We start from the raw sequence: 25,923 nt of genomic DNA on the forward strand, positions 1-25,923 counted from the left end.
TTTAGTGGGGAGTCATTGATGCCAAAGGGCGTCTTAATTACCGTCTAAACTGGCAATTAAGATATTCCATGTTCAATTCAGTGTGGGTGCATTTAATCAGTATATCCAGTAATTATGGTCCAGGGAAAATTATAGTGCCTGGGAGGGGGGAGGAGAGACAGAATTAGGTTGTGGCCCCTCTTTGCTCAAACTCACGCCGGGTTCGAGCATCCTTGATCATTTTGCAGCCAGCTAAGCCTTGCTGGTCCTCGGAGCCACCCAGAGACGCCATAATAAATTAGTTTTTACAGTAATTTACCCATGCGCTTTCCAGGGTGCCCGGAGAGGAACGGCCCCGGCGGGCGCGGGAGAAGCCAGGCGCCTGGGGGGATTCAAGACTCGGCGTGCTGCCTTGCTGCATTCAATCGCCTTTATTTTAATGCCACCGTGTTACAGCCAGGAGGACAGCGATGCCGGAGAGGTGCCAGCTGCAGCAGCCCGGGCGCCACGGCCTTCTGCACCCTCGGCTCCCCTCCAAACTCCGTCTCCTGCTCGGTACGATACTTAAAACTTTTTTTTTTTTTTAATATAAAGATAAGTTCATTATTCTCGATCCTGAGAAACGTTTCATCCGTTTACGGAGCTCGCGCTGTAAACAAAGCACCACAGGCACCAAGCCTGCATCCCGGGGCGGAGGAGCGGCGCGCGGGGCGCTCCCCGGCTCCGACGCTAGATGGGAGAGGACGGCCGGGAGACGAGCGCCGGCGGCCCCGTCTCCTCTCCGCCCCCGTCCCCAGGCCTCCTGCCCCATCTGGACGCACGCTACTCATTGTTATTAAAAAAAATTAAAATACCGATATCCCAAAAGGAAGAAATAGACCCCCCGAAAGGCCCCCGACAGTCCTCCCTGACCCCGTCCCCCCCACGTTGCTCCCTTGACACAAGGTAAACTTAAAAAAGAAGACGTCTACTGCAGCTTTCCACATCACGATAGGGGCCCTATCATGACTCAAGTGCCCAGTCCCTACAGGCAAAACACAGAGAGAACGAAGTCCCCGCGACGGGCCGCGACAGCATCCCGGCCCCCGCCGGCGGGCCCTGAAATCCGTCCGTCAGCCCAGGATACAACTCCTGGAGCGGGACCCCCGCGCCGGCGGGACATGGGTCAAGGGCACTGCCACCGCCACGGGGCTCCTCAGAGGGTCCCGTGTCCCCGGGAGCCCAGCGCGAACCAGCCCATCTTCTCCTGCGTCAGGTCCAGGTCCCGCAGCTTGATGCCGACCTCGCCGAGGAGGATGTTCTCCCAGAAGCCCTCCTCGCTGAGGACGCTCAGGCGCAGCTCCCGCTGCTGCAGGTCGCCCTTGGGAACCCCGTCGTAGACCAGCTGCGGGCGCAGAGCGAGGCAGGGCCTCAGCCCGGGCCACCCTCCCGGTGCAGAGGCCCCTCCGCGGACTCATCCCTCACCCTTCCCAACGGACACCTCCACGCCTGCTCCCAGCCGAGCCCCCGAGCCCCTTCACCAGACCCGTGGTGGGGGTCTGGCCAGCCGTGGGCACCCCCTGGCCCGCCGGACCCCCTCCTACCATCTCGTTGTACGTGGGGTTGCAGGTTTTCCGGGCCACTTTGGTTTTCCTCTTGGTGGTCTTCTGGGGGTCGGGCAGCAGGTAGGTCTTGACGTAGGGGTCGGGGTCGTTGCCGTCCTGGAGCGGCTGCTGCGGGGCAGAGGAGCAGGGACACCCAGTTAGCCGCGCGGCGGGACGCGCGCTCGGAGCCAGGAGACGCCTCCGAGGGGCCGGGCACCTACCAGCCCCCGGATGTGCATCACCATGATGAAGAGCTTGTTGTTCTTGTAGGAGATGGAGAGCTTCACCTCCCCGCCGACCTTCCCCACGGGCCGAGCCCACGTGGCATCTGGAAGGGAGAAGAGGAGGGATGGCAGCAGTGCCGGAGGGCGGGCGGTGGGTGCAGGCACCGCGCGCAGCGGCCGCCGTCCGTCCGTCCCGCTCAGGAGGGCCGGGGAGGGACGCGGCGCCTGGCTCCGCGGCACCCTTCCCTTCGCTCCACGAGGCGTGGGGCCGCGTACCTGCGGGCTTTGGGGCCGGGTTGGTGCCAGCCGCCTTCTCGTCCCGCGGGAGGGGGTGGAAGAAGGTGTAGATGAGGTCGCACTGCAAGGCAGGGTGGAGGCCGTTACCGTGCCGGAGGCGGCCGCGCATGGCCCAGTCTTGCCGCTGGCGAGCCGTGCACGGTGCGTGCTCTGATGTTTCACGCAGCACGTCCACCCCAGCAGATCCCATGGACCTTTCCCACCTAGGCCAGGTGAACCTGGCAGGGCCCAGCATCCCTGGTACCATCCCTGCTTCCCAGGAGGAAAAGCCACGGCGGAGAGCAGCCCTCACCTCCGCCACCTCGGGCGCCGAGTGGATGAGGTGCCAGATGTAGCCGTTGAGCTCCTCCTTCCTCCTCTCAGCCACCGCCTCTCCCCGCGACCGCCCGATCACGAACCTGCTGGGGAAACTGCCCGGCACGGGCGAAGGGAGAGTGGGCGAGCGCCCGGGGGCGGGGGGCCGCGCAGTGCCGGGCTCCCGGGGACGCCGCCGGCCCCGCCGGGGTACCTGGGCAGCAGCGAGGAGGGGAAGACGAGGCGCAGCTTGTTGTGCAGCTCCTGGAACTCCTCGAAGGTGCGCTGCACGAAGGCCACCTCGCCCGGGCTCTCCCGCTGCACCTTCACCACGTAGGTCTGCGGGGAGACGCGGCTGTAACGCCGGCCGGCGGCGCCGGGCAAGGACGCGGCTCTGGATTTAGCAGCGTTAAGGGATGGGGAGGGGAAAAAGCAGCAGGACAGAACCGTCCTAAGCTAGAGACTAGGTTGTCTTTTTGCTATTATTTGCGATCCAGGGCAGGGACCAGCTCTCAGAAGAGGAATGACAGGAATAGGGAGGGAGAAATTAAATTAAGACCTCCTTGGGGACGTGGCAGGCATGCCTGCTTCTAATTATACCAGCGAGAGACTCTCCCCCAGCAGCACCGGAGCTGCTATCGATAGGTGCCCGTTCCCCGTCCCCCAGGACGGCTCGGCCGCCTGACGCCCCCAGGTCGCCCCGACCCTCCCAACTCACGTAACCCTTGCTGGGGTTGAAGACTCTCTCGTGGCGGCACAGGAAGACATCGCGGATCCGGCCAGACGTCTTGATGGTGTGCGTGCGGGGGGCGAAGGAGAGGGTCGGGCGGGCGTCGGAGCCCGTGAACTTCATCTGCGCCAGGTTGTGGATGAAGAAGTTGAGCTTGGTGGCCACGCTGCCCAGGCTGGACTCGATTAACCTGCGATGAAGGCCAGGCGTTCAGCACGGAGGGGTCTGTCCACTCTCGGTGCCACGGTGCCGGGTCATGGAGCCCAGCTCCCTGCTGAGAAGGAGCCGGTGCCCGTGCATCTGACCAAGAGGTCTCCGCTCCCACCGTCCCGTCCTGGGACGTCCCGCGTCCTTTACCTGGTGAAGTAAGTGGTGGCATCGGCTTCAGAGTCCTGCGGCCTCAGGGCATCGTAGACATATTTGAGGTCCTCCAGGTCGGAGAGCTCGGGGATGCCGCAGGACAGCATCTGGGGAGCAGAGCAACCCGGTGAGGGCAGGCGAGGCTGGGGCTTGCCGTGGGGGGAGAACCACCAGCCCTTGGGGGACCCCATCCTCTGCGCTGCGGAGGGGCGCATGAGCCGCCCATGGCCCCCAGCTCTCACCAGTCCCAGCAGGTTGAGGAAGAGGTGGGTGTGCTTGCGGATGAGGTTGTACGCCTGGCAGCACAGGTCGACGAAGTCGTGGAAGCGGCTGGAGGGCTTGTCCCCTCCATTAATGACATACGCCATGTCCGAAGTGAAGACGAACGGGGCCCGGTCCCTGTGCCGGGGAAAGACGCACAGAAAGCACCACGTTAGCATGGCTAGGGTCACCCGCTGCTGGGGCCACAGCACGAGGGCACCGGGGACGGGGGGTTCACCTACGAAATCAGGGCGAACCTCTGCTCCAGGCAGCGCAGGTGCTAAAGCAAAGGGAAAGGAGATACCAGGGGCTTTTCTCACCTCTTGATGTTGCCGAACATCTGAGCGTGGCCCAGAAACCTGCCGAAGTCGATGTGAAACATGTGGCCAGTGGTTTTGAGCATGATGTTGTCATTGTGCCGATCACAGATGCCCAGCACGTATGTAGCCACGCAGCAGCCCGCACAGGAGTAGATGAAGTTCTCCACAGCCTGGAAGAGGAGGGGAGGGATGGGGTGTCCAGGGCAAGGAGAAAGGCTGGACAGCCCCGTGCTCAGGCCTGTGCCGGACCCCCCATGTTGGGAACAGATGCGTCTTGTCCTTGGAAAGGGGGCGTGAAGAGTGGGGACCCTGCCATGCTCCTCCTCACCTTCTCGTACTCGTCCTCGCCGGGGTTGTGTTTCTGCAGCCAGTCTGCCAGCGGGCGGTCCTTGAAGGAGCCCGTCACGCCATGCTCCACCTGGATTTTGCGCAGGGTCTCGGCGTTGGGGATCATCTCCACCATGCCTGGCAGCCGAGACAGCACGGTGAGACCCGCCCTGCCAACTCGGGGCAGCGCAGAGACCCCGGCCCCGTTCACCACCGACCTGGCTGCTCCCCGGCCATCACCGTTTGGTGGCAATCCACAAAGCCACACTCCTACAGGTGGACTGGTTTGGGTCAACCCCCAAGGTGGACCACAGCTACCTGCAGAGGCTGGGGGCCTCCTAGGCCATCACCAACCCAGGAGCATCACAACCCCGGGGGCTGCCGGCGCCTGGGGATGCCCCGATGTCAGGTTACCTCGGCCACGGCCCGTGGAGAAGCAGCGGAAGATGACCATGCGCATGTCCAGCCCCTCCTGCACCCAGATCTTGTTCATAATCCGGATCATCTGCAGCGTCAGCATGTCCTGCCGCAGGTCGTCTCCGCACTGCGAACCCCCAGGGGAGACCGATCAGGCCCGGGAAACATCAGGGAAAAACCAGAGCCGCCCCTGCGGAGCGGGAGAGCCGTGCCCGTGCCCAGGCATCGCCAGCGGGACAGGCTCACCTTGAAGATGACCCGGATATTTTCCCCAAGAGGATCAACGTTCTGGAAGGAAAGCTTCAAGGGCACGGCGTTGGAGTTGAAATAGGAGCAGTCCTGCCACCGGCGGAGGAAAGAGCAGCCCGTCAGGGTTAGGAGAGCCTCCTAACCTCCCCGAGCCGTGACACCTCCCCGAGCCGTGCCGCCCCGCTCCGCGGCCCTGCAAGGGTCCGGCGCTGCCGCTCACCCTGGGCACGATCCCCTTCACCAGCAGACTGGGGCTCAGCGGCAGCCGGCACGACCCGTTCGCCTTGAAGAACTGCTTGACGTCCTCCAGCCCCTCGCGGAGGATGGCCTGCCGGGGAGGACGTGCGGCGCTGAGACCGGCACGGCACGGCACGGCACGGCACGGCACGGCACGGTGGCCCCGCTCCGTCCCCGCCGCCCCGGGACCCACCTGGCGCGCAGACGGCGCTGCCTCCCGCACTTGCTGGGCCAGCTTGGCCAGCGTGTTGACCAGCAGGCACTGGCGGTCGAACTCCTCCCGCAGCCCCTTGCCGCAGCAGCAGAGCAGGGCGGCCAGCAGGTACTGGTAGCGGATGCTGAACTGCGAGTCCTTGAGGCCGTCCTTGAGCAGCCTGGGCGGCAGCGGAGGTGACGCGGGGTCAGGCCAGCCCCGCCGGTGGTCCCCGCTGCTGCCCACCACCCCGGCCTCCCCGGACCTCCCTTACCAGAAGAAGTAGTGGGTGATTTTCAGGTCGCAGATAGCCCGCTTCATGAGGAAGCGCACCAGCGGGCTGTCCAGGTAGCACTCGTACTTCAGCGCCTGCACGGAGGAGAGGGGACGCGGGTCAGGGGAGCGGCAGGCCGGGCCCCGGGGACCGCGGGAGCCGCCGCTCACCTGGACCAGCTGGGGCAGGTAGTCCAGCAGCTCCGTGTCGGAGATGGAGTCGATCCACTGCACGGCCGTTCTCCGCACCTCCTGGTCCGGGAACCTGCGGCCGGAGCAGGCGTCACCGGGAGAGCGGCGCCCGCCGGCCCCGGGGCTCGGCAGAGCACCCACTCCCACGAGGGCTGCCAAAGCGGACGCAGCCCCGGGCGCTCCTAGCAACCCGCTTACCCCATGGCGTTGGGGTTACCTGACCCCGTTTCCACCGCTGCCCTCTCCCCCTTGGCGGCCACGGGCAGGAGGGCACCGACCGCCAAGGTGCAGCCGCCCGCCCCGCGCGCACCGTCAGCTTACGTGGCGTGCAGCAGCCCCAGGGCGTCCTGGTGGTTGACGTAGCTCCACTGCTTCAGCAGGGCGTAGATGTCGGGCAGGCAGGCCCACTCCCAGCTGGGCGCGCTGGCCAGCAGCATGGGCAGGGCGCTGGGCTCCGCGTGGCAGTAGTAGCGCTTTTCCCAGAGCCGCTTCCGATCGGCGTCCATCAGCCTGGGGCAGCGGGGAGGGATGCATGGCTCGAGCTCGGTTGCGAGGGGGAGGACGGCGCAGGAGCTCGGATGCCGGGGCATCCCTCCATGCCCACCGCAGCGCGGTGCAGGCAGGCGAATGCAGCGGGCAGGTCCGCGCCACGCTGCACGGTGCAGCGGGTCCCGGCGCAGCTGCCGACACCTGATCCTCCCTGTTTATAGCCAGCCGGAGGACGGCAGCCGGGCTCGGCCGTGCCGGGCTCGAGAGGGGCCGGGCAGCTGTCCCGGCCGGGGCTGCCGGGGAGGGACGAGTCTGGAGGAGCCCTCCGTGAGCACGGGAAGGGCTGCTCCTCCGCTCGCTCCCCGCCACCGGCGCGCAGAAGGATGCACGGAGGACAAGCAGCTGCAGGGAGGCAGCTCCGCTGAATGCAGCGGCCTCGGGCTCACCCCGAAGCCGGGGCCTCAGCGCTCCCTCGGGGGGCTGCCCAAGGCAGGATCGGGCCCCGACATGGACCCAGCCAGCGGGGGCTCGTGGGGGCTGCGGGGCTGGCAGAGTCCCACCGGGGCAGGACGACGCTATGTCCCCCCCTTCTCACCAGTAGAGCGACTTCTTCTGCATCGCCTCCCTCAGCCTGCGCTGGTCCTCCTCCCCCAGGCTGCCGAACTCGTACCTGGGGCTGAAGTCGGCCGCCAGCGGGCTCGTGAACTTCACGTCGAAGGCGGAGGTGGGGAAGTCGACCTGGCGGGGAGGCGGGGGCATAAGCTGGGGGGGGAACGGAGCGGCGGCGAGCGGCCCCCCAGCCCCACCGCGACGCACCTGCAGAATGACGCTGTCGGGCTGGTTGAAGTTGGGGGCACTCGAGCGGGCTCGGGAGTTGTCCTGCGTCGCCGGCCACAAGCCCAGGAGCTTGCGCCCGCAGGTCAGCACCCTGCGGAGTGAGCGGAGCATCATGGGCCACGCGCTCTCCCCGCCGCGGCGATGCTGCGACACCGCCGGCACGAAACCGGCGAGGTGCCGACCCGGGGCGAGCCGAGGCACTGGGGACCCCCCGGCACGTCTCCCCCACCCCCCCCGCTGCCGCGGGCAGGATACCTACTGCCTGAAGTTGAAGAGCGGGGTGGTGACCCAGCCCAGGGCCTCGGGCACCCGCCGCTGCTTGTTGGTCTCGGAGGAGCTGCCGGGCGGCGGGACGGGCACGGCGAAGAGCGTGACGCTGAGCAGCGTCTCCCGCGGCAGCCGGTTCACCTGGACGGGGAAGCAGATCCTGGAAGAGAGCAGCGGGCGGCTCAGCCGTGCCGGGGGATGCCCGGCACCGCGGGATGCCAGGCGTGCCAGAGACGAGGCCAGCAAACGCCTTTGCATCGCGCCCTCTCCCCGAGCCGCTGCCTCCCCGCCGGCCGCGCGCGCTGACCTCGGCCCCCGTCTCCCGCTCCGCGCCGGCCCCGCCGCGGGCAGCCCCGTGCCCCGGAGCGCCTGGGGCCGCGGCTCCTCTCGCAGCCCGCAGCGGTCCCGGGGAGCCCCCGGCCACAGCTACATCCTGCCCGCGGGCGGGCGACGGGGAGAGCCGTGCGGAGGGGACCGGCCCGCGGCTCGGCTCCGCTCGGCGCCGGCACCATCGGCCGCTGGGCGCGTGTCCTTTCCGGGGAGCGGGGCAGGCGCCTGCTAAAATTATCCCGTTCCCATCCCTGGCGCGAATGCTGGGCCCGGCAAGGGCTCGGCCCGGCCTCCCTGCTTGCTCCCAGGGCTATTTTTGGAGCAGATCCCCTTTCTCCCAGGGCAGCTGGGTGCAAGCGCCCGGCGCGGGGATCACAGGGCTGGAGCCGCGAGCCAGCGCTATTCCCGGGAATGACACCAGAGTCTCCGACGCTTGCGCTCCCTCCAGCCTAAGCAACAACCGCTCCGGCAGGCTGGTGCATGGGGCTGCCCCAAAACGGGGAACGGCACGGAGAGGAGCTGGAGGACCCGAGCGAGGAGGAGGAGGAAGAGGAGGCAGCGTCGCTCCGGACGGCACCCAGGGGAGCTCCTTACTGCTGGTCCCATATGATGAGGTGGAAGAGGTACTTGTAGACGTGGGCCTTCCTGGTGTGCAGGGGGCTGCACAGCTCCTTGCCACCGTGGCTGAGCGAGCAGGAGAGGTAGAAATCTTCGTAGCTGCAAAGGGAGGGGAGGCAGCGTGGAGGGCGGGAGCCGCGGGGGCGCGGGGGGGCTCTACCCCGCGGCAGGGCCCCCGGGCGCGGGGCTGCCCCTCGCGCGGCATCGCTCCTTCCCCCCGGCCGCCCGGGAAGGGGCCGGATCGCCATATGCCGCCGCGGATGCCATCGCACGGGGGTCTCCCGGGAGGGCCCTGCCATGTGGCAGGTGCCGCGCGACAATCCGGGGAGGGCCGCGGGGCGCCGGAGGTCAGGGGCTGCCGGCATTTCCCAGGCTACCCGCTTTGTTCGGAGGCAGTCACCAGAGGGAATGCATTAAGGGCAGGACAAAGGCGCGGGGTCCCCGGCGGGGCGGCTGCTGCCGCTGCCTCGCGCGCCCTCCCCGCGCCGGCTCCGGCTGCCGGGCCCCGCCAGCAGCCGGGATGCAGAGCCGCCGCGGGGCGAGGGGACCGGGCTCCGGCCGGGATGCAGAGCCGCCGCGGGGCGAGGGGACCGGGCTCCGGCAGGAAACCCCCTGCTAAGAGACCTCCAACATGGGCTGGACCCCCAGAGGCGCCGGCATGGCCCACGCCGTGCCACTGCCCCTACCTGGCAGCCCAGGTGATGGGGATGCGGTGGGTGGCGTAGACGGTGAAGGAGAGGGGGCAGGAGAGCAGCCGGGCCTCCTGCACCAGGCGGTGCTTCCTGGCGCCGTGCACGGCCGTCTGGAAGTCGGCGTTGAAGGTGCTGCAGTAGAGCTCCACCAGGTCCAGGATGGAGGCCGTCAGGCTCTCCACGATCCTCTCTGGCGGGGAGGCAGCGGTGAGAGGGGGCGCTCCGTGGGCCCCCGCCGCCCCACGCCACCCCCTTCCCCGCCGGACGGGGATGCTGCGGAGACCCCGGGGCCGGGCGCATGGACCCGGCGGGTCCCACCGTGGATGGAGCTCTCCTGGGACCAAGTGGATGGAGAGGAAGAATTTTCATCTTCCCATTTTGCTGAATTTGTGGGGAGAAACAATAGCCCTTGCCTCCAGAAACCCTCTCGTCTTGAACAGACAAGTTTCAAACGCATTTTTTTGGTCTTAATAATGGAGGAGGAGGGGTTTGAAGATTAAAAGCACCAAGGACTTCAGCCCAGAAGGGGAGGAGGGGAATAGAAATACCTCGATTTTCCCTCTTGGCCAGAATGCTTGGATCCTGTTGAGGGGGAAAAAAAAAAGAAAGAAACCAGAAAAGCAGCATCAGGACAAGCCCCGTGCTGCCGGATGCAGCTGCGAGCAGCGTTCCCCGCCGGCACCTCTACGCGAGCGGCCTGGGGGAGCATCCCGCTCCCCGGCACCGCGAGTGAGTGATGCAACGGCGGCACTGCCTGCGCCCGGGGAATTTTGCACGTGGTAGGGCAGAGAGGAAAGGGAAAAACATGGAAACCCGCTGAAACCCGAAATCCTCCCGCCGCGCCTGCGGGGATGGGCCCTCCCCGGGCCCCTCGCTCACCTTCTGGATCTTGGGCTGCATGCGGGAGGGGCAGGGCGGCATCTGGTTGAGGGCGCCCGTGATCTCCTGCGACTCCACGGCGGCCAGGGCGTTGCAGATGGCCATGACGGACTGGATCACCCGCTCGGCCTTCGGCTGGAAGTCTCCCTGGGAGGCAGGCGGAGGGCTCGCGCGGGAGGCTCTGCCGCGGGATGCCCGGCGCGGCAGCGGGGTGGAGGATGCCGCCCGCCGCCTGCCACCCGCGGGGACCGTCCCGGCGGGGCACGCTCACCTCGGCCGCCAGAAAAGCGTCCACCTCGTTGTGGAAGGTGTCGAAGAGGAGACTCAGGGCCTGCCTGGGGGACAGAGCGCGGCGCTGAGCCCCGGCGGGGTGCGGGGGGGACGCAGCGGGGCCGCCGGGGCCCCCCTTACCTGCTGATGGTCTGCTTGATGGGCCTCTCCTGCAGGTGGATGTAGTGGTTGAGCGTCGAGGGGCTCCGGTCGTCGTTCGCCTGTGGGAGGGAGCATCACGGTGCCGCAGGCGCCGACGGACCGCCCGGCGCGGGAGCGGGCTTGCTCCAGGCTCAGCCAGCCGGAGCGTTTGCAGCGGGGCGGCGAGGCAGGGTCCCGGCGCCGGCCGCACTCACCGTCCGGGCCAGGTCGCTGCGCACCGCCTTCCTCCTCATCAGCTGCAGGCGGATGTCGATGTCGAACTTCCTGCAGTGCTGGATGTACTCGTGGCTGCCCAGCGCGTGCTTGCTGCGGGGACACGCGCCAGACGCCTGTGCTGCCGCCCGGCAGGACCGGCACGGGAGACCCGGGAACCCGGCCCGGCGCGCCCGGTGCTGCCCCCGCTGCCGGCACTGCCGCGGCAGCACCTCTGCCTCCTCACCCGCGGGACCGGCGGCATGAGGCTGCTTGCGCTGGGAGCGCGTAAGAATAAGCTGTTGTTTTCCCTCCTTCCCTGCACCCCCGGGAAGCAGCGCGGCTCCGGAGGCGGGCACCAGGCGTGGGAAGCGGTGTGCCAGCCCGCGCCGCGCCACGGGGAGAAGGAGCCGATTCTCTGCTGCCGAGGGGAGGACGGGGAGGCAGCGCATCTGCAGGCGCGAGGGCGGGATGCTCGGGGCACCCGGCGGGTCCCGAGCTGCTGGGAAGCCTCGCGGCCGCGCTCGGGGAGACCCTGCAATGCAAACGGCTTGGCCGCCCCCTTCTCCTGCCTCTCCCCCCGCCGGGGCTCGTCCCAAACGGGGAAACGGGGTAGAAGCAAGGGGAGGTGCCGGCAGCACGCACCGACTCGGGGGGCGAGGAGGAAAGAAGAGCCGACCTTGCCCCTTCCCCTGCGCAGCCAAAGCACCGAGCTCTCCAAAATGCAGAGCCGAGGAGGAGCCTGCGCAAGCCGCGGCAAAGCGCTGCTCGCTGGCCTGCTGCAAATGCCACTTTCCAACAGAGGCTGCTTCTAGTTAAGGCTCATTAGGGAAAACAGAGAACGTCTTTTTGCTGACAATGACAGCATTCATGGAGAAAAGCCCCGCAGCCGAAGCCCAGCGGGGATGGGGGGGGAACATGCTGCTCCCTCGGGAGCTTTGCTTCAGCCGTCCCTTCGGAGAGTGGGCTGCTGTGTGGGTCAGGTCTGTGCAAACGCTCCCGGGTCCCTGGATACCAAACCGCTTGCACACCCTTGCAGCGTGCAATCACACCCCATGGCGTGCAATCACACCCTGCAGAATGCAATCACACCCCACGGCCTGCAATCCCACCCCACCACATCCATGCACACACACTGCTCAGCTGCACGACGGCTCTGCACAGACAGGAATGGCCCCTTTGAACACCTGTGCCAGCCGGCCCCGGGCTCCGCTGGGCTCTGCCGAGCTCTCCTCGCCCCTCTCACGGGCGCCGAGGCTGGCGGTGCCGCTATGGAGGCGCTCCTGTGCCGAGCTATTCCCAGCTGCCCCTTTAGGGCCTAAAACTGCGGCTGCTGGAGGCAGTGGCAAAGCTCCCGCGGATTTCAGGCTGCAGCGCCAGGCCTCGGGGCGGCTCTCCAAGAGCTGGAGCTGGCTCGCTGCGCAGAGCCGGCTGGAAACGCTGCATGTGCCCGTGCGTGCGTGTCTACCCCGGCTGCCAGAGAGCATCTCGGAGGGAGCTCTGGGGAGACCGGACACAGAAACCGCTCCAGAAATGCAGCTTTCCTCGGAGTAAAGGCAGTGCAGAAGGGAGGCAGTGAGCCGGGGAGGGCAGAGCAGGATCTGCGTGCACAGGAGCCCACTCCCGGGAATGCTGGCCGGGAGCCCGGCGGCTCCCACGCCGCTGCCCCAACCGCCCAGCCCATCCCCGCAGCCGGGCAGCAGCCCCTTGCCCCCGCGCGCCGTCCCTGCGGCTCGGGAGCAGGAAACGGCTCCGAAGCTCAGAGAGCTTTTATTGCTGTCCGTGCTGGAAAACCACAATGGATCCGGGAGAGGCATTCCCTGAATCTGCCTCCCGCGCGCCAAACCGCCCCGCGCGGCGGCTGCTCCCTGGCCACGGCGGCGGCTGCTCCCTGCCCGCCAGCTCACGTGCCCAGGCAGCGCGGCCGGGCCCCGGCTCCAGCCATGCAAAACTCCGACCACAACCAGTATCCTCCCTCCGCGACCAACCTGCCCGTGGGACGGCCGCCGGCACAGCCGCCATGGGCTGCTCCTCCGCAGCTCAGCAAGAGCCGAGGAAAAGACATGTCGATTTTGGTTGCATTTCACAAGAGAAGGAGAAAGCGCCCCTTTTCTTCCCCATTTGCAGAAAAGGACATTTCTGAGGCAGACTTGGAAACCCCCGAAATCCCTCTCGTCTCCCACTGCCTTTCCTCTGAAAATGACCTTCTAAAACATCCCTCTGCAACTTAAAAACAGGCACGGAGAAGCCAGGCTCCCGCCCGGACAGCTGGCCCCGGCCACTTTGCAAAGTGACATCGCTATTATTAATAGTCTTCCAAAGAGCTTTTTTGGCAGCTCCCTGATTTTCAGGCCTTTCCGCGGGCCGCACCGCAGGCACGTGGGGGTCAGCTGGTGACCCCCACGCTGCTGCCGAGAACGATGCTCCCGACACGCTGGTTTTGGCAAGAGCATCGCATGGACTCGGGAGGCAGGAAACGGAGCAGCAAAGAGGCTCCTGCTGCGCACTTGGATATCATCCGCGCGAGGATAACCCGGGCCATCCATCACCGCCTCCGAGGCCGCGCAAGCCAGGGCGCGTGATCGGTCCGGGGCGACCCGCGCGCCAGCTCGGCCCTGCCCCGTCCCCCGCCGGTCCCCCCTGCGCGCTCACTTTTGCAGGAATTCCTCCAGGCCGCAGAGCTTGAGCACGAAGTCCTCGACGTCGACGGCGTGCAGCTCGTCGTGCGTGTAGCAGAGCGTCTGGTAGATGAGCAGGTCCACCGTGGAGGAGCCTGGGGGCCGCGGCAGCGCCGTGAGCTGGGTGCCGCCAGCCTCGGGGACGGGGTGACGCTGCCCCACGCGCGGCCATGAGCAGCCACCGGATGCAGTGGAGACCCCCCCAAAGACCCTGCCTGGAGGCTGCTCGGTCTCATCCCGCCCTGCACCATCGCGGGACCCCCCGAACGCCGCGGGGGGACAAGCAGGAGCCTCTGCCCCGCCGGACACTCACAGTCGCAGGTGAAGGTGAGTGGCTCCCGCAGGCTGTCACACACCACCGTCACCTTCAGGCTCACGCCATGGCCCAGGTGCTCGGGGCTGAGGTTGACTGTGCTCCACACGTAGCCGGTGAGGGAATAGTCCTCGGTGCTGTAGCCCGACCGCAGCCTGCGGGCAGAGGACATGGTCGGAGGCCGGGAGGGCACCTTGCTCCTCACCCACGCTCATCCTGCTCCCCGCAAACCCCTGTTTCGGGGCGTTCCCATCCCAGGGCTGCTCTGCACCAGCTGCAAGGTGCCGGGACCCACTGGCCCTCGCTGGGGTCTGGCACCGCAGCGGGGCAGACGCTGGAGAACATCTCCCCTTCGCCCGGCGCTGTCTGGGCGCCGCAGGCAGGTCCGGGGGCCGTGGCACATGCTGCTCCACAGACCCGGCTGCTGCTTCCAGGAGAGACCCAGGCATCGCCCGGCACTTACACGTCCAGCATGTGGCAGAAAGCAGCCACCTCCTCGTCCCTCTCCTCGGAGACCTCGAAGAGCTCATAGCCGTTGGCTAAGGAGTGCGGCCGGGGGGCAACCTGTGGGAGAGAGCACCAGCCCGTGAGCCAGCAGTGCTGCCAGCGTCCCGCGGGGCCCCGGCCACCCCCCCTGCTCCCTCGGCTGCACGCGGTGCCCCAGAGAGGCTCTGCCTGATTTCACACTTATAGATTATTTTATCAGCTCGGGCTGCAAAGGCACTGAGAGCTCCCGCGCAGCCCGGTTTCGCCGCGGCCACTCGCCCCCGGGACGGGCAGGCGCCGGGTGCAGAGCGTGCTGGACACGGGGTCCCGGCCCCCGGCGCTCCTCGGCGGCGGACAAAGGCCCCACTGTGGGAGCGCTCGACCCGGGGGGGAGCGGGAGGGGGGGATGCAGTGCTGCTAAGGACAGTTTTAATGCTCTTTTATAATTAGTTGGTGGCAGCGAGGAAGCAGAGTGCCACTCGCGTTGCCCCCGCCAGCGGTCCCTGCTGCATCGCTCGGGGACGGGGACGGGGGACCTGCAAGCAACTGGCTTCCCGGGCATTTTGGGCAGCCTCTCGCTCGCTGTCTAACGGAGCTGGGATGCAAAGGGGTATCACGAGCCCCGGCGCCGAACAGGAAAGCGGCCGCCGGCTCCCGGGAGCAGACTCCCGTCTCTTTCCCGAGGATTTGCTGACGTTTCCCAAGCTGTCGGCGGAGCTCGCGGGAAGAGCAGCGACACGAGCCCTGCTGCAAGCCACCAGCAGCCCGGCCCCTGGAAAGAGCCCTCGCGGGACGGCACCGGCTGCGCCCTGCTCCCCGGCGAGCACAGCCCCTCACCGGCTCCACGGAGATGCGGCGGTTCTTGTTGGGCGCCAGGTTCTTGCGGCCGCCGGCGCGGGGGCCGTAGGTGCGGGGCGGCACCTGGGGCGGCAGGGTCTTGCTGCGGGCCACCGGCTTGCCGCTCGGCTCCTTCTCGAAGATGCTCCTGCCCTCCTTCCAGCCGCGGGCGGCCTCCCGCAGCACCTCCGCCTCGTAGGTGGACTTCAGGTTGAGGCAGGTGATGGCGTCGGCGATGCCGTCGTAGTCGGCGATGCCGTAGGGGTCCTCCTCGGAGATGCGCCGCCCCAGCAGCTTCCCGCGGGCCGCGGAGAAGGTGTTGAGGTCCTTGGCGGGGGGCCCCTTGCGGGAGCCCTTGGGGGAGCAGCCGTCCGCCTCGGGGCAGCTCCACACGCAGCGGCGCGGCGGCAGCGGCGGCGGCGAGAGCTTTTTGGGCGAGGAGCCGCCGTCGCCCGGGGGAGAGGTGCCGGCGGGCGTCTCGCCGAGGAAGCCCGGCCCCGAGCCGTCCAGGATGTAGAGGTAGTCGCCGGCGAGAGGTGCCAGCAGCCCGGGCGCCCGGGGACCGGCCGGTGCCGCCGCCGGCTGGGAGCCCAGCGCCGGGTCGGAGCCCGAGAGCCCCCGCGTGCCCTTGAGGCCGTTGCAGCCGGCGGGGGGGGGCTGGCCGCAGGGCGAGGGGGGGCTGTCCCAGGAGAGCGGGGGCTGCTCCGCGGGCCGCTTGGCCCGGCTCTCCTCCTTGTCCTGCCTCAGGCGGGACAGAGCGTCGTACTCCATCTGCAGCGCCTCGGCCAGCGCCAGCTCCTTGCGGCTGATGCCCACCGACTCCAGGGACTTCCAGTGCTCCCCATTGCCGCGGGTGGCAGACATCTCTCCGGGACGAAGGCCGCCTCCTCCTCCTCCTCCTCCTCCTCCTCCGCGGCTCAGGGCTCAGGAGAAAGGCATGCTGCACGCCGGCCACCTAGGAGAGGGGCGAGCGGAAGGGTTAAGCGTGAGGAAGGGTTAAGTGCCAGGCAGGGCGGCTGCTGATTTCCCCAGGACAAAATAAGAGGCGGAGGGGGAGTGGGGAGGGCGGCGGGACACGGCACCTGCACCTGGGACAGACTCAGCCTGCGCCCTCGCTGCGGCACAGAGGCTGAGACCTGGCAAACTCAAGGCATGTGCCTAGGACGTGGCCTGGAGCCACCTCGGGAGCATCACAGCACGGTCTCAAGGCAGCAAAGCCATTTCGAAACAGAAAGAGAAAGACGAGAGAGAGAAGCGAGGGAGGAAGGAGCTGGGGAGGGGGCTGCCCTCCCCTCCTACCGCGTCCCCTCCGGACCCGCCAGCCCGGGCATGAGGATGCTGCGCATCCATCTGCCCGGGCAGCGAGGTGGAAATCACCCCAGCTGATCCCAAGGGCTTTACAACAATATGCCCGGGGCAGACGCACCCGCGGGACCCCTCTGAACCGGCCGCAGCCTCCTCGCACCCCGGGGACCCGCAGACACAGTGCCGGCAGCTCCCGTGGGAGCGCTGGGGCCGCGCCGCCGAGCACGGCTCCTTCACCGGCGGAGTGGCCGGGAGGAGAAGGCAGGCTGCAAACCACCTTCCTGGCGCCGGCCCAGAGCATCCCGGCCGCAGCGACCGCAGCGCCGTGCGCCGCCGCGCCGGCCTCGCGCCCTGGACCGGTGCCCTGGGACAGCGCCGCCGCGCCGCGCCAGCCGGACGCTCTCCAAGCGGGGAGGTTTCGCCTCCTCTCCCCTTCCTAGCCAAATAAATAACTAAGTGGATGTTAAACAGGAGAAGGGAGCGAGCCCAAAGCCCCCGGAGACGCTCGGCGCTTGAAATCTCCCGAGCCGAGAGCGGCTGAGCGCTGGCTCCGCGATGACCCTGCAGCGCTGCGAAACGCGGCCAGGCCGGGATTACCGCAGCCGCAGAAGTGGGGCAGGCAGCTGCGAGCGTGGAAGAGCCGCGAGCGGGGGCCAGGGAGGAACGACCCCCCATCGCCATCCGACCCGCAGGGCTGGGCGATGGGCCGGCGCTGGGCTGAGCCTGACCCACAGGAGCTGCTGCTCCGAGCTGAGCCCTGGCAAACTCGCTCCATCCACCGCTGCTCAGCTCAGTCCCTGCCACCCCCACCCTGACGGACACCTCTCTAAAACAGCTTTTTCGTTCTTCCAAACTGGAAAAATGACTGCTGGGGTGGGGGGGGTGAGACAGGCTGGAAACATCCCCTTCCCCCAGCATCTCTGCCCCTGCCGACTGCCGTGGGCTTTTCCCAGAAAAAGAGAAATCCCAAAAGCTGGCAGTCCTCAGCTCCTGGAAGCTAAACAAAGAAAAGCTGCTTTTGACCCAAAAGCAGTAAAATCAAAGCGACTTTTGTGGCTGACAAAGCCACAGACCCTCGTCCGTCTCCAAGAGCAGCGTCCGCACCCCGCAGACGTGCCGAACGCGGAAACGCTCCCACCCGGCATGTGCCGAACCTCCCCGAGAGGGAGCTGAGGGCCGGGGCAGCGTGCATCCACGCTCCCCCCGCGCCTCTCCACCCAGCAGCCTCTGAAAAAAATATTACATAGGACTGAAATCCGGCGGGTTAGGTCTGGGCCCAGGAGCTGAAGAGGCTGGATGCAAATTCCAGAGGAGCGGAGACGACCGCGTTTTTCCTCCTTAAAATACTGCCACTAATGGTATAGGAATACTTTCCTGACTTTAAATTTCCTGGCGTCGGCCGCGGTCACGTCAGCCCCGGGAGAGCCGTCGGGCGAGCGCTGCGCTCGGCATCCCACCTTCCCGAGGAACGTCCCCGCGCCGGTTACCGCTGCTCCAGCGCCGGGCTGGGTCGTGCGGCCCCGGAGCCTCGCTGCCCCGAGCCCCCCGTTACCGATAACGCGGTTTTCGTCGTTGCTCGAAAACACCCACAAACATCAGCGCTGAGAACTGAAGGCCAAAGGAAGGGCTCAAAACCCTCGTGCTTTCACAGACCTTGGGCGTTTTCAGCTGCTCCGCAGGACTTCAGAGCACGTGCTGGCGGCAACGTGGCCCCTCGCCCGGCTCCCAGCGCTGCTGCGCCCGGAGAATCCCAACCCCTCGGCCGCACCAGCGCTTCCGAGGACGAGACAGCTTTGCCGCGGTTCACCCGTCAGGCCGGCTCCGACCTGCGCTCTCCGCAGCCGGGCACGCCGCGCTTCCCACACCGCCGTGCTTCCCGCGCCGCTGTGCTTCCCGCGCTTCCCACGTTTCCCACGCTTCCCGCGCCGCCGTGCTTCCCGCGCTCCCCGTGCCGCGGCCGGTGCCCAGCGCTCCGCCAGCCCTCGGGACTCCTCCCAGGAAGATCCGGTCCGATACGCCGGGCGAAGGGAAACGGAGGCCGAGGGCGAGGCTCTCACGCCCGGATCCCGCGGGATTTATTTTTTAAAGCCCGGAGCGGCTCTGGAGGGCGGGAAGGTCTCTCCGGAGCTCTCCGGCATCGCCCGCCACGGCAGCCACTTGCCACCGTTACTGCTGGATGCCGGCGTGGAAGCGACGCGTCCTGGAGGGCAAAACCTCCCAGGGCTCCGCAGGGAGGTGTCCGGAGAGGGGCCGAGGCCCGGGCTCCCCCCATCCCGGCACCCGGCGCAGGAGGGACGATCCAACCCCTCGTGCCAAGAGCCGAGCGTTGCACCGGGCGGAGGGCGCAGAGGCCCCGGGGGCACAGCACGGCCCCGCGCCCAGCCTGGGAAGGGAGCAGAGCCACGGCGATGCTCGGAGAGGCGGCTCCGGCCCCCCGTGCCGCCCCCCTTCCCCCTCCCAGGCAGCTGCTTTCGGAGGCGGATAGACACGTCTGCAGCATCTGGGAAGAGATCAAACATCGGAGCGCCGGGAAGCAACGGGAGCCGGGGGGCACCTCCCCGGCGGGGGGGGCCGGGACGAGTTTATGCCTATCAAGGGGAGACAATTCACACCCATTTATAACGCGGGGAGGGAGGGGCGGCGCGAGGAGGATAAAGCACCAGCCTTCACCTCTGGGGCTGCCGCTCCATCCATCCTGCCGCCGCCGCGTTCCCAGCCGCCGGAGCGGGCCGTGCCCCGCCGCCGCCCGCGCTCCCCGACGCTCCGCGGATGCTGCCGCAGGGCAAGGAACCACTGTGGGACGGAGCGTGGGAACCCAGCTCGCCTGGCTGCGGAGAAACCCGCTTAATCCCCCTTTCCCACTGCAAATGGGCGGGAATTCGGGCCTTTCGAAACCTCCCCTGCAACGTCAGGACCAGCGAAACCTCTGCCTTGGTCTCGAGGCTGCGACACAGCCAAAACACACAATTTCCCCCCAGTTTGAACCCGAGCTCCAAAAAGTGAATTTGGTCTCAAAGGTTATTCAAAAATGAAACCCCAAATCAAAATGCTTCATTCGTGAGGCCGCGCTTGGCGCTGCCCAGACGCCGCACGTGGAACCGAAACCGGTGAAATCGGTGCTCCGCGAGACGAGACGGTTTCACGCCAGCCCGCTCCTGACGCGCGTCCCGAGGCCCCTCCGCTCGCTCCCTCTCTGCGGGCAGGCGAAAAGCCGGACTCCAGAAGATGGAGCGACGTGCCCGAGGCCGGAGAGCGCCTGCGGAGAGCCGGGAGTGAATCCCCAGCCCCTCCGACCGCCGGCCGGGGCCTTGGCAGCGGGTCGCAGCTGCGGCCGGGCAGAGCCGCGGGGCAGGGAGGCGCCGCGGGAGAGGAGCCGGTGCGGCCCCGCAGCCCAGACTCCCCCCGGCCCGGCCGGAGGAGGAGGAGGAGGAGGAGGAGGAAGGTTTCCATCGCAGAGGGGAGGGAGAGGAGCCGAGACCGGCCTGAGCGCCGCGGAGCAGAGCGCAGGGGGGGAAGAGCAGCCCAGCGGGCTCCGAGACGGAGCCAGCCCGAAAATCGCAGCAGCAGCACAGACATGCTCACGACATGCTGAAAACTGACGCTCTCGTTGTGGCAGCTCAGCACCACGCAGGACTGAGCCAGTCGGCTAAGGGCAGCACGACAGCCCGGTGCAGCTATTGCCCTGCACGGCACCACGCGCACCGAGTGAGCAAACACCTCGAAAACAAACAGCAACCGCGTCGTGTGCTCCCAACCTGTTGCCTCAGAGCACCAGGAGTTTCTTCCTCTTGCAGCCAGCACGTTTCCTTTAACAGCGGAGCAGAGTCCAGCCCAGCCCCGGCGCGCCGGAGGGGCAGGATGTGCAGCCTGCCGAAGCCAAAGGCTCTCCAGGCGTTTTTCTACGCATTTCCACCCGCGGGAGGAAATCCTGCCCGGGAAGACGGGTCAGGCTCGGGACGGGAAAGCCCTCGCTCCGGGCGGCCGGGGAACGGAGTGAGCGGAGCGAGCGGCCCCACGGGGCAGCCGCCCAGGGGGACGTGGTGGCACGGAGGGTGACGGCCGCGTGCCGGCGGTGTGGGAGACGCTGCTGCAGCCCAGCGCCTGCGCCACGGTGAGGGGGCCCGGGAGGGACCTCGCTGCAAAACCACCTGCGTCCCGCTCGGCTGCTCGCTCCGGCGCCGGGGAAAATACCCCGCGTCTGCTCCCACGCCCCGGCCCGGGGCGCACCTGAGCTCGGAGTTTCCAAATGACTCAGCCCGCCTTGCTCCGCCGCTGTGCGCCCGCGCCGCGGCCCAGGCTTTCTCAAAACGCGGCTCCCCGGGGATGCTCGTCGCCGGGCCGTGCCCCGCGTGGCGCCCGGCGCTCGGCTCTTATGCAAATCTCGGCTTCCTCCGCCGCGAGGGCGCGATGCCGGCGGGCTCCCTCCCGCGTCTCGGCGCAGGCCGTCGCACGCAGGCTGCCGGCAGCGCTCCTGCACCACGCAGCCCACGGCACGGCTTCGTCCCCCCCGGCGCGAGGCCGTTACCCCCGTGCACACTCGGAGGGAGCCTAGCAACGCCAACCACGGCAACGCGACAGCTCCCGGCCCTGGCAACGGCGCTGCGGCAGCGCTGCCGGCCCAACGGGAGCCCCGCGTCGGAGCCAGCGTCCTGCCACCCGAAACGCACGGGAACGACTCACCGGGGACGGGGCCGTCGCCGATGGGCGTCCGCCAGCAGCTCGGGGTGGCCGGGTGCCCGGCACGGGGTGAGCGCGCCCTGGCCTCGCCTGGCGCTGCAGCCGCCGCCTGCCTCGCTCCGCGCCAGGCGTGCCGGCTGTGCACCGGCTCCGGCCGCCCCGGGGGTGCATCCAGCAACACGCACACACATGCGCACACACACATGCACACACGCACACACACGCACACATGCACACACACGCACACACACACACGAGCTTCTACTCACACTACAGCACGCACGGAGGGCTGTTGTGCCGCTCGCCCTGGTGCACAAGCGCCCGGACGAGACGAAAGGCGGATCCTCTCGGCTCCTCGCTCCCCGACCTCGCTCCGCTTCTTACGGCACCGGCGAGGCGAGGGGGGCAGGCGCCTGCTGGGCTGGGGGCCTGGGTGAGCCCGAAAGCCCTCGCCGTGGCAGACCCCCTTCACCCTGCCGTGGCCGCCCGTGGGGTGCTGTTCCCTCTCTCGTAGGGAGGAACAGGCTGATTTCTGCGATGGCGCTGGTGCGAGCTCACCCCGGCCCAGATCCTGCCAACGATCCCGTCCCCGTCGGCTTTGCCCATGCGAACAGCCACGGTTAGGTCAACGCATCCCCTTGCGCAGCGGCCGTCGCCCCGGGCAGCCCGATACGCCTCCCGGGTCCGCTGCCAAGCGCACGCCCAGGATCCCAAATACTCCGTTACCGGGGCAGGAGAAACACGCAGCTCCCGGCAGCGAGCCCAGCATCCCGGGAGCGCCGGGGCTCCCGCACACCGGACCCAGCACCCGCGAGCGCGGGCCTGTCCAGGGGGACACAGCTCGGCACCAGGGAGAAGGGAAAACCCAGCGCTGCCTCTCTCTGCTGCTGAGACTTTGCTGACGGGCAACTCTACAGTCTGACGCGGATTGTTTTATCGTTCTGCTAATAAAAATAACCCAACTTTCCCCCCCCGCCCATGCATTTCGGAAGAGGGACCCGGCCAGCGCTCGGCTTTCGCAGCCCGGCGGCGCAGCGCCCGCGCCGGCCTCCCCCCGAGCCGCCTCGGCTGCGCCGGGATTTTTCGGGTTTGCAGTTGTGGAAAAACACACGGCTGCGCTCGACTTTTGGACAGGGCGCAGGAAACGAGTCAGGGCAGCGCGGCCCGCGCCCCCCCCCGCGCACCGGCACCTCCCCGGCGAAGGGTCTTTTATAAGGGGGGGGGAGGAAAAAAGCAACGAGCGGCACCGCGGCGGCCGAGCCGCCCCCTCCCCGCGGCGCCCCAAGCCCGGCGGCCCCGGCGCGGCCCCGGCCCCGGCCCTACCTGCTCGGAGCGCGGTGCGGCGGCGCGGGGCGCGGGCAGCGCTGCGCCGGGGCCGGGGCCGGGGCCGGGCGGCGGCGGGGCCGCGCCGCGGCGGCGGGAGGCGGCAGCGCGGAGGCGGCGGCGGCGGCGGCGGACAATGGAGGGGCGCAGCGCGGCGCGGGGCCATCTCCCGGCGGGCCGCCGCATTGCACGGCGCGGGGCCGCGGCGGCGAGGCGGGGCTGCTCCGCGCTCCCTCCGGGGAGCCCCCGGCTCTCCCTGCCGAGCCCCCCGGGCTGCCCCCGACGAGCCCCCGTTGCCCCCGGGCCGGTCCCCTCCCAAGCTGGGGGCAGACGGGCCGTGCCCCGCCGCCCGCAGGGTCCCCGGCCGAAGCTCTCGGGGCTCCTGCTCCCCCCGTCCCCCCCAAAAAGCCCCGGCCGCCTCCGCAGGGGCAGCTGCTGGCTCCTAACCCCCCCTCAGCGCCCAGCTCACCCTGCTTCCCGCAGGGTCGGTACCTCCGAGGATGCTTATTATAGCGTCCCATCAGGGTGCTCTGACACCCTGTGGGGGCCTTTCGGGGGTCCCTGGGGCAACAAGGGGGTTGCCCCCCCCGGCTCCCCGTTGTCACCGGCCTTGGGGTGAGCAGGGAACCGGCTGGCGCTGGAGAAGCCGCCGCACAAGCGGCAGGGCATCGCCAGGAACAGATGTGCCGGGAGCGATGGCAGCAGCAGCCGTGATTTGTTTTTCCAGGCAGCCGTCCCTGCCCAGCTCTCCCGGACGAGGGTAATATTCACCTCTGCAGCTCTGGCGCTGCCCCGAGCCACGGCCGGGAGCTGCCAGCCCGCTGGCACAGTGCGGGGAGGCCGCTGGCCCCTCTCTGAGCTGCCCAGGGGGGCAGGAGGACGCCGCTTCGCAGCACCGCTCCCAGGCATCGCTGCGGGACAGGCGTTGCCCGCGGCCAAGGCTTTTTCCCTGTGTTAAACCCCGCAGAGCCTTTCCCAGGGCCCCCGGCAGCGGCGCGTTTACTGCCCTGGCCCGTCTCCAGCCCGCTGAGGACACGGGCACGGCCCGGCTGGTGGCTGCGCTGGGCGGTTTTGGTTTGTGGGGCTGTGTTGACACAACATTATTCCCACTTCCCTGTTTCTCTAAAGAGCCCGGGGGATGGAGTTTGCTGCCAGCTCCAGAGCCCCTGGACATCCCGGGTGTGATCAGCCGCTCCGGGTTATCGCTGGTAGCAGCTGGGCTTGCGTCGCCAGCGATTGCAGGTGTGGCAGCGGCCGCTCCTAGAAACTGAGCTTGCAAACGCCCAGTCACGTTACCAAGCAAATCCAGTGCCTAAAATTAGCACCCGATTCTCCAAACATCTCCCCGAGGGCACAGTGCCAAGCGGAGTGGGTGCTGCTCAGTGCTGAGCGCGCCATGCGTGTGTCCCCCCTCCCCGGGCCAGCGCCCCATTGTCACTGCGCGGGGCTCTCGCAGGGGTCGGCCCAAGCGCGGGGCCCTCCTCCCAGGCGGGAGGGGGACGTGGGGGCCCACCGGGAGCGGGGCACTGCGGGCGGCTTTGCACGCCTTGCAGAAGGCCTTTACGGAAACATGGCTCCGGCGGCGCTGCCTGCCTGCCTGCAAAGCCGCGCGGGCAGCATCCGCCCTCTGATGGAAAGCGTTACCCATTGCGCGGCGGGATGGAGCCGGAACGCGGCCCGCAGGCCTGCTCCACCGCCGCCCGCAGCGAGGGCGCTCGTGGCCAAATCGAACCCAGCATCAGTCAGTGCAACTTATCTTTTGCTTTATGCTCTATCTCTTTGCACTCTGCTACCTAGGAAAGGCGATAGCCAAAACCCAGCTGGGATTGCAAGAGGGGAAACTCCGATCTCGTCGTTCCCAGCGCGTCAGCCCCGTGCCCGATTTCCCCGTGCCCTGCTCCCCGCCGGCCCCAGCTCTCGACTGCTTTCCCTGGCCCCCGGGCAGAGGGTGAATATACCCCCAAAACTCATCTTCCTGTACCGAAATGCACGGCGTGGCCCTCTCCTCCTGCACCCCTGCCTCCCGCGCTGGAGGAGCACAGCATCTCCGCGTCCATCAATTCACACTTCTCGGAGCGTCCCGTTCCCATGTTTTCTCCTCCTTACGGCCAAAGCACACTCCATGTCCCGGCCCTGCTCCGGTGTCCCTCCAGGCAGAGATGCCCCAGCTGCGTCAGGAGACCACCTCTTTCTTTCCAGGGAGCTTCTTTTGGGCTGTGCGAGGGCACAGGCTGGGAAGCCGGGTTCCTGCAGCCTGTGCTTCACCTGCATTAAGAACAAGATTCAGCATCAGCCTGTGTTGTCTCATCTGCATTTCAAGATATGCAATAAACATGGGGTCAATCAGCAGTGCTGTGCGTTCAGCTGGGGGCCCTGCTGGATGTTGTCATTGCCATTGACATGAGAAGAGCAAAGAGCAGTGGGAAAAGGCCAATTTATGCTGCTTTGCCAGGAGGTGCATCCTTCTCAGGATGGGGCAGGGCCATCCCGCGTGTTTCTGGGACAAAATACTGCCCAGGCCATGCTGTCACCCTGCGCCTTTGAGGGCTCATAGGCATCCACGGAAGCAGCTGGTCCTTCGCCCAGCCCCGCCCGAGCCTGCAGAGGAGGGTGCACGGGCGATTTCTGAGCAGGGCTGGCTCCTTCCCTGGAGGAAATCTCCTTCAAGCTGCAGCTGAAGGCAAAACATGACCTGGTCTAGCACAAAGTCATGTGTGCAGCTGCAAAGGGACAAATGCGAAGCAATGGTGGGGCAGGGAAGAGGAAGCCCCAGGAGCGGGACTGCCAGGGGTGCTGGTGGCAGGGTAGCAGGGTGCAGAGGTAGTGGGGTGCAGGCGGGCAGGGGTGCAAAGAGCTCCGTGCAGGGCCCGCGGAGCAGATTCACATTGACACGGAGGAAGCTACTTTTTCAGAGCCCGGATAGCTCAGTCGGTAGAGCATCAGACTTTTAATCTGAGGGTCCAGGGTTCAAGTCCCTGTTCGGGCGATTGGCTTTTGTTTTTTTTCATTTTCTCCTCCTCCTCCCGCTCCCGGGTGATTTTCCCTCCACCAAAGCTATTTAAACCCGGTAAAGGGCAGCTTTTTCCACCCGCGGGTCCCGCCTGAGCACCCTAACAGCCCGCCCCGGGAGCAAAAAAAAAAAAAAAAAAAACCCCGGGGAGCATTGAGGAAACTGTGAGGACGGGAAGCATAAATGAAGGCGGAGGTTTAAAAAGAAAAAAAGAAAAAGAAAGAGGGGGGAAAAAAGCAAAAAGGCAACGCCCGAACAGGGACTTGAACCCTGGACCCTCAGATTAAAAGTCTGATGCTCTACCGACTGAGCTATCCGGGCTTCGAGGAAAGCGTTCTACGGCCGCTGATATAACCATATCGCCCTGGTTAATACACGTGCTGGAAAGGGGGCTTGCGTGGGGGGGCGCACAGCCACGCTGGAGGCTGGGAAGGAAAAAGGGGCTTGCACGGGGCGGGGGCACGACTATGCACGAGGGTGGGGGGGCAGAGAGGAACTTGCACTGGGCTGGGGGGGTTGGTGCACGGAGGGGCTTGGAGAGAGGCGACGGCACAGCCTTTTATCAAGCTGCAGGGTGGGGGCAAAGGGGCTTGCAGGGGCGGGGGGGTTGCGGCAAGGGGGC

The 25,923-nt window shown here is 67.4% G+C and overlaps 1 protein-coding gene and 2 non-coding genes across 3 annotated transcripts; 1 reads left to right on the plus strand and 2 right to left on the minus strand.

Moving 5' to 3' along the window:
* Positions 1-395: 395 nt before the first annotated feature.
* Positions 396-22,451, minus strand: PIK3C2B (phosphatidylinositol-4-phosphate 3-kinase catalytic subunit type 2 beta). Its single transcript, XM_064498284.1, has 33 exons — positions 22,292-22,451; positions 14,987-15,941; positions 14,127-14,227; positions 13,664-13,818; positions 13,325-13,445; positions 10,675-10,786; positions 10,460-10,539; positions 10,320-10,383; positions 10,049-10,195; positions 9,718-9,751; positions 9,164-9,359; positions 8,454-8,576; positions 7,522-7,689; positions 7,242-7,353; positions 7,021-7,163; positions 6,258-6,446; positions 5,916-6,009; positions 5,746-5,840; positions 5,472-5,652; positions 5,262-5,369; positions 5,039-5,131; positions 4,790-4,919; positions 4,377-4,513; positions 4,049-4,218; positions 3,710-3,866; positions 3,465-3,574; positions 3,096-3,297; positions 2,592-2,716; positions 2,376-2,493; positions 2,063-2,144; positions 1,784-1,890; positions 1,563-1,691; positions 396-1,363 (listed from the first exon to the last, which is right to left on the minus strand). The coding sequence occupies exons 2-33, from the start codon at positions 15,848-15,850 to the stop codon at positions 1,175-1,177; spliced, it is 4,836 nt and encodes a 1,611-aa protein (XP_064354354.1). The 5' UTR covers positions 15,851-15,941; positions 22,292-22,451; the 3' UTR covers positions 396-1,174.
* Positions 22,452-25,204: 2,753 nt separating this feature from the next.
* Positions 25,205-25,277, plus strand: TRNAK-UUU (transfer RNA lysine (anticodon UUU)). Its single transcript has one exon. It is a non-coding gene; the product is annotated as a tRNA-Lys (tRNA).
* A 272-nt stretch (positions 25,278-25,549) lies between these two features.
* Positions 25,550-25,622, minus strand: TRNAK-UUU (transfer RNA lysine (anticodon UUU)). The gene has a single exon. It is a non-coding gene; the product is annotated as a tRNA-Lys (tRNA).
* Positions 25,623-25,923: the final 301 nt, after the last annotated feature.

This window comes from Dromaius novaehollandiae, chromosome 27, assembly GCF_036370855.1.
Source record: "Dromaius novaehollandiae isolate bDroNov1 chromosome 27, bDroNov1.hap1, whole genome shotgun sequence".
Classification (NCBI taxonomy): domain Eukaryota; kingdom Metazoa; phylum Chordata; class Aves; order Casuariiformes; family Dromaiidae; genus Dromaius; species Dromaius novaehollandiae.

Excerpts from the sequence above, each read along its gene's own strand:
- PIK3C2B (XM_064498284.1), bottom strand. The coding sequence starts at position 15,850 with ATGTCTGCCACCCGCGGCAATGGGGAGCACTGGAAGTCCCTGGAGTCG. Across the intron at positions 10,787-13,324 it reads CTGGAGGAATTCCTGCAAAA|CAAGCACGCGCTGGGCAGCC; the intron begins GTGAGCGCGCAG and ends GTGTCCCCGCAG. Across the intron at positions 1,692-1,783 it reads TGATGCACATCCGGGGGCTG|CAGCCGCTCCAGGACGGCAA; the intron begins GTAGGTGCCCGG and ends TCTGCCCCGCAG.